The 7,219-nt window shown below is 38.6% G+C and overlaps 1 protein-coding gene across 1 annotated transcript in view; it reads left to right on the plus strand.

Annotated features, from left to right (window-relative positions):
• Positions 1-7,219, plus strand: part of LOC117958161 (hemicentin-1-like) — an 18,339-nt gene that overhangs the window by 8,740 nt on the left and 2,380 nt on the right. The window contains exons 11-15 of the mRNA XM_034894432.1: positions 574-773; positions 3,365-3,371; positions 4,038-4,325; positions 4,445-4,771; positions 4,894-5,151. Coding sequence (XP_034750323.1) covers positions 574-773; positions 3,365-3,371; positions 4,038-4,325; positions 4,445-4,771; positions 4,894-5,151 — 1,080 coding nt within the window. The remainder of the gene's footprint in view (positions 1-573; positions 774-3,364; positions 3,372-4,037; positions 4,326-4,444; positions 4,772-4,893; positions 5,152-7,219) is intronic.

A 7,219-nucleotide genomic window follows, 5' to 3' on the forward strand; every position in this document is an offset into this window, starting at 1 on the left:
ATATATATATATATATATATATCTATGCTTTCAACAGCCTAAATATTTGCAATATACATTTTGTAACTAGAAATAACTTTACGCAGCCAAGCAAAACACAAATAACTTCAAGGGTTTGCTATCCAGCCATATAAATGTATTTCTGTGGATGGTTTGCGTACAATAACAGAAACAAAAAGGCAGACGGCCAGTGGAGTGGTTGAAAGTTAAGTTTTGTTGTAAAATGTAAAGTTTTTTTAAAAAATGGGTTGCTTTTTGTTGTCAGGTGTTATGATCAGAAGGACTTCCATGTTTTCATTATAAAAGTACAGTTAGCCTACTGTATCTTCCTGTCTAAGTCATGTTAAATTGTTAAGTTGAGAATTAGCAACTTTTTCTTGATTGTCATATGTGGATTTAGATCCAAATGGTGAAGTGCGTCTTTATTGATAATGCAGTAGAAAATAAAGATTTTATGAATTAAGGTTCACATAAATGTATTGAAGCATGGTAGAAATGGAGACATTTGTCTTTATAGTAGTTTATTTGGAAATTCTTAAACATTAATATGTTACCTGGATGATTTCATTACAGAGGACTACCTTCCCCTAATAGCTGGATTTGTGGCTGTTACAGTAGTTGCCATCTCCATCTTCTTCCTCTTCATCTACTCAATCTACTACAAGAACACCAGGATGCGCCGCTACAGTCTTAAAAACCCCAAACTTGACACCCACAGTGGCAATGTAGCCCACAACGGCTGGGACATGCAGTTTCCTATGACCAAGCTGTCTTAACAGTATTTGTGGATACTACAGGATTGATAGCTGACCACTCTGAATGACTTGAATCTCTCTGCCACCAGAAACACTGCTGCTCATAACATACAAATAATGTGGTTCACACACTGACATCCTTACATCCATTTCCCCACATCAAATAGTATTTTACCCTTCAAGGGAAAATCTAATTCTAAAAATTAGCAACCTTGGCTTGAGAAGTAGGATTCTATGTGAACTAGCCTACTGGATTTTACCTGTTTTCACTGGACAGAATAAAGAGCAGGAGGAGTAAGGACTCAAAGGTTTGGCACAGACTTGCCAGAAAAAACTGTTGTGATGTTTTTTATGAGCACAAAGGGAATTTTGATATTATTTTTGTTGTAGTTGTTGGCCTCTGTTTCTCTAATGATTTTTTACTATAGATATATATTTAGTTTTTTATCATTATGCCCCCAAACTCAAACACTGATCTATGTATGCAATTATTTACAACCCAAATGGGATTGTAGCATGCGTACGTGATGACCCTGAAACCGCTCTTGTTTTAACAGTAACACTATAACAGGCGTGCACTCCTCCCGGACTCTGATGGTGTGATGTTGAAACTGTGAAAAAGGAGACCAGCTCGTCTCAATTTGTGGACGCTATTGCTTGCATTGAGCCCATTTGTCCCTTCACTATTCTTTGTAAGCCACTCTGCACTGAATTTGTAGAATTTCTTTTTTTTTTGCCTTGACCTTTGTTGTGCCAAACTTTGTCAGGCCTTATGGGACAAATTGTCTTGTTGAACAGTTGTATGCTTTTGTATGAATGACTGCAGATATTATAGCCTAATGCCTATCAGAAATGTATATCAGGATCATATTTTATGTAAATGCAAAACATATTTATTTACAAGAAACCACAAAGCTATAGAACAATCTAGCATTGAAAATAACTGCAGACTGGTTTTAAAACGTTGCAAATGTTAGAAGAGTCATTTAAGGAATTTAAGACGTTATACATTTGTAAACATTAAGGGCTGTAAATATTTGTGACTGGTGTATATTTGTATTTTATATTAAAAAATGTGGCTCTTCAAGCTTATGGATTGAAATGACTGAAACCCTACATGCCTGAATTCATCTGACATGCAGAAATGTATGATTAAAAACAGAAGTCTCATTTTGTTGGGTTTTAAAACAATAATAATATTGAATTTTATAAGGCTGCTACTTTCTTCAAATCTGGCAAATCCACCTGAGAGCACAGGTCCATGACAAATTTTGAAGGAGAAACAAGGGCTACAAGGGTAGCACCAGCACTATCCTGCAGACAGTTTGGATTTTTCAGAAACACATCAGTAGAAATTCTAAATACTATAGATCTGTTTGGCGATTGGACAACACACACAAAGTTACCATAATCACTGCGTTATGCTCGTCTACTGCTAGGTTTTAAGCAGGTTTTGAGGGTGCAGCAACTAGCCTATACTGTATGACTGTTTGTTGGAGAAGTGACGTTGGGTGAGCTGAACTGAATAAACGCTGCCTTCAGGTGCTGTCGGAAATAGTCGGAAACTAATACTTCCTTCCGCCCACTTGGCAATAAGGGGGTTTCCTGAAAAGCTTGATCGGCCTTTTTGGGTGTGGGGGTATGGTAATGTTGTTAATGTAAAATGATAGTAATTGCTAAACAGTGAAAACGTTCAACAGTTCCCCAGCGTGGGAAATAGGCTACATTAATTCGGGCAGGGCTGCAACTGCCCCTTTTTCCAGTGTGTACGCTAACTAGCTAAACTAAAGGACTAGTTTACCTTCTGGCTGCTGCTAACTTTACCGATTAAAGATGACTGTGTTATACATATACTCATCTAACTCTTGACAAGAAAGCAATTTCCCAGAATGTCAAACTATTTCTTCAAGCCACCCTTGCTCAAGTATAGTCAACTTCTATTTCATTCGTGGTTTCAACACGTTGTTTTTTTAGACACTGTTTACTTCCGACCATCGCTGTGAACTGTGATCAGGCAAAAAATGAGCAAAACTACAGCCTACTAGACGGAGTTTACGAGGAGCACGTTAATGCATCAAATCAGAGAGGTAGCTAAGGATTCGCGACTTTGTGTGATCCCAAATGAAAGAGAAAGTAGGACAACTACGAGGGATACACGGATTAGGAAATTTAGTCTGTCCACTGGACCATTTTTGTATTTCATTTAGTCTTAAACGTGTTTCTGGTTAGCACACCGGCGAAACCATGAAATGGTTCATAATAATAATCGGATTAATAGCGTGTACAGGTAACTATTTTCTGTCGAGTTTGTTTTGTTTTCATTACTACGAGTCCGATTGTATTGTGTCTTACGGCGTCGGCTCTTCAGGTTGACCTACGCCCATGCTTTGGTTCATGTTCCACTCTTGTTTAAGACTGATTCTCACAAGACATGAACATTAACAAGAAAATAATTTTTGATTGTTGTGAATATCATTACTGTATTAATTGTAATCACTTGGAATAGTTTTCCAATTTTTTTCAAGTACCAGAAAGAGCAGGGTACCACATACTCTTAGTGTAAGCAGTGTTTCGTTGTTCCTATGTTTAGTTATATTGTCTATTTGCAGTGTTACGGTATGCACTGCTTTTGTGTACCATGCAATGAGCCTTCATTGGATAAAAACACAGACTTTGAAAAACAATGCTTTAATATTACTTAAAGGTCCGATGAGATGGTGCTCTTTGGATGCTTTAGCCCTTAGTGGTCCCCTAATACTGTGTCTGAGTGTCTTTCCCAAAATTCAGCCTTGGTGCAGAATTACAGCCACTAGAGCCTGTCCCAAAGTGAGCTTTCCTTAGTATGTGCCATTTCTGAGTCTGTAGCTTTTGAGGAGGGGTGGGGCAAGGTGGAGCCTGGGGGTGTGGCCTTGACCAACTGCAACTTTGCTCGTTTGAAAGCTGTGATGTCTCTCTCTCTCATGGGTGGGATAAATTCCCTGAGCGGGCAAAGCAGAGAAAGAGGAAGTAACCTTGCCCCTTATGACCTAATAAGTGGCAAGATTCCAGATCGGCCCATCTTAGCTTTCATTTTCTCAAAGGCAGAGCATGATACACAGGGCTTGGTTTACACTCATCACTATTTCTAGCCACTGCGGGACCATAGGCAGGATGGGGGAATGCATATTAATGTTAAAAAACCTCATAAAGTGAAAATTTTATTCCATGGGACCTTTAAAAAAAACACAGTTTTGTACATAGCTGCTTGTAATGTCAGCTATAATACATAATGTGTACTTGCAGGAAAGCCTGTGAGGTCCTCCTGTCCAGTCGAGATCTCGATGAGCCCTCCCGAAGTTGTGGTGAGATTTGGAGATCCCTTCTCCGTCATCTGCAGCTCACCATCCAACCGGACACAGTCAATGGGCTGGGAGTCACCATACGGCACAGGCATAGGACTTAAAGATAGAGCCTCGTCTGTTTCCTTAAAAATAGACTCTATGAAAATCTGGGAGCTTAAACCACTCTGCTTCATCAATCTCAATGTCAACCACCAGCAATGTTTACAAACCTTATCAGTCACTGTTTACAGTAAGTAACTTTATCTGAAGCTGCCAATCAGGCCACTTATAGTTTTTATTCGTTAGATTCCTCTGATATTGGAGAGTTTTTGAAATACATTTTGACATGTTTAATTTTTCTTTATACAGAAATGCCGGACAGTGTATCCATGTCTCAGCCAAGTCAAACGGGCCCCATGGTAGAGGGCAAAAAGTATCGCATGCAGTGTGACATTGTTAATGTTGCCCCAGTAGGAAACCTCTCTGTGTACTGGCACAAAGGAAATGAGATAATCTACACAGAGGCATTTAACAAGACCAGTCCATCTCCAGCCAATGCGGCATCCGTCTTCAATCTGACTGCCCAAAGAAGTGATAATGGAACTCAGATTTGGTGTGAAGCAAAGCTGGAGTTTTCCCCATCAGTACCAAATCTAACCGCAATCCGATCAAAGTCACATGAACTGGTTGTACTGTGTACGTTTTTTAATGCCAAAATTAATTTAACCATTGGCTATGTTTTGCTTTTCTCTGATTGTGTATTAAGTTGCCTTTGTTTTTCTCTTTCTGTCTGATTTTAATTTCATATATTTCTTTAGACTCACCAACCTTCACCGAGCCCGAAAATGAGACCATGCACCTCGAAGCTGGTAGTAAAATCATTTTAAATTGCACTGCTACGGGAAACCCAATGCCGGTATACAGCTGGCATTTTCCACAACCAATACAACAGACAAATATAAATGAGAATGAGCCCATTCTGGCCCCGTCCTTTGAGCTTCCAGGTAACTATACCTGCACAGCGTCTAATACTCAGGGCACCAGGACCAAGACGTTTACAGTCATCGAAGTTACAAGTAAGATATTGTTCCAAACGTCACCACCTTTTTCAGCTTGTTCCACTATGAAAAGATGAGCTAAGAGAGAGAATGTAACAAAAACTCCCATCTCTTACAGGAGATCGCACAACCTTTGCTGCCTTGGTCGGGGTATTTCTGTGTGTGGCAGCCCTGCTCTTTATTTTCGGCTTTTTGTTTGTAACACCTGGAGGCACATTTTCTTTCAGCAAAGGCAGCTATCTCCTCACCTCATCTGGACCTGTATGAGGCTGTGAGGACTTTTTTAAATTTAATTTTGCATGGCTTTAAATCTGTGTACATACATGCAGCAGCTGGAAAATGTCTATTTTTCTATTACAAAATCTCTTTTAATAGGCCATTGGAGGTGTAGGCATGTGTAACACTTAACGGGACTGATTCAACAGAAAATGGCCTTAATTATAAGTATTATATTGCCTCTCTGCTTATCCTTATTTCATTCCACAAATACATTTTAAGTGATATGCATTACTTGAGAGTGCTTTAAACACTGCAGTGGGAAACAGTGTTGAAAGGGCTAGGTTTTATTATTATTGTATACATAAATTATGCTTATTGCATGTTGTAACATATGTGATGGTACAGCTCTGGAATGTTTAATTATTTTTGTACTAAAAAGTCTGTAAATGCCATTTCTATTTCTTAGGTATCTAGACATACATATTGTAGTCTGATGTGGAAAAAAAACAAAAATGTACAAACATTTTTTTTATGTTATTAGAAAGGTTGAATTGACTGAATAAAAGGGAAAGTTAGATTGAGGAAGGTACTAAGATAAATAAAACTTGACATGTTAATGTATTGTGTGCATAAGCAATCTGTAAGGTGTTAAATTAAGTCAACTTCTCTCAGGGACATCCTTAGGCAGAATACTGATTGAAAATTCAACACCACTGTCTTTTTGTTTCACTGCCTCTCTCTCTCTCGCTCTCTCTTGCTCTCTCTCGCTCTCTCTCATTTGGTCTCTCTCGTGCCAATACTAATTTGTCCTGCACAAAGTGAATTTAGAGGAAAGCATTTGTTATTCTGCCTACTGTTGCCAATAAAAAATTTTTTTTTAAAATTCGGAAACCACGTTCTTTATGTTCAGTCCCTCTCATTCCCACTAAAGGGTGTAGTGCTCTGACTGTGTTGCTATAACAACCTGGCAAGATAGATATTGCTCAGTTTGTCACAGAGTCAAAGAAAAAGGTTGTATTATAGACACACAAGCTTAACATTTCTCTAGAGAACTTGAAGAGAGAGAGCAGCACATTCAAAGTAAAGCAAGCATTACGTGTAACTGTACATTGAGTTTCCCAGCTGGGCTCTCGATGAATACACCCAAAAGCATGTGATTACTTGCTCACTTGCACTGCAGTTGCGCTTAAGAGTGGATATGCTGTGTAGCATTCTGATCACAGTGTGAGTCTTACAAGCTACATGCTGCACTAATACTTCTGCCTGCTGGGGTTTCACAAAGCATGGAGTTCAGAAGCAATAGGAAACAAGTATGCAAGCAGAACTGAAAACAGGCTTTTGTTCACAGCCAGTCATGATCGGACAACGAGATAGCAGATTAAGTTGTTGGTATGGAAGCGTAACATGGTCACACCTAAGGCTGAAATGTAGAGAGAGAAAAAACATCAAATCATTGTATAGGAAATAATAAAGTTGTACAGTATGTCTATATCTACATGGGTCGAAGGTTATTTTATTTCAGTTTAGAGAAGAAAGGAAAGTTTGGGCCACAGAAGGCATATGATTTAAGCTTGATTATGCACACATGTTAAGCCATCACTATTGTTTAAATATATATTGGAGATCCACTGGTATACTTATAAAATGATATGTCAACCACATTATGCATTAGACACATTACACATTATAATAAACCAGATATTAAAAATGAATAATTGGTATATTACTGTGACCTTACATGATTTCTGGTGGTTGTGCTGTGGTTATTATAGGTCTGTAATGTGCTGCTATAATGCTTTTAAGATCAGGGCGTATAAGGATTGGGCTGTGTTTTTTCAGAGTTCTGCCACCTGTTATTTCCCTCTTT

This window comes from Etheostoma cragini, chromosome 15, assembly GCF_013103735.1.
Source record: "Etheostoma cragini isolate CJK2018 chromosome 15, CSU_Ecrag_1.0, whole genome shotgun sequence".
Lineage (NCBI taxonomy): Eukaryota > Metazoa > Chordata > Actinopteri > Perciformes > Percidae > Etheostoma > Etheostoma cragini.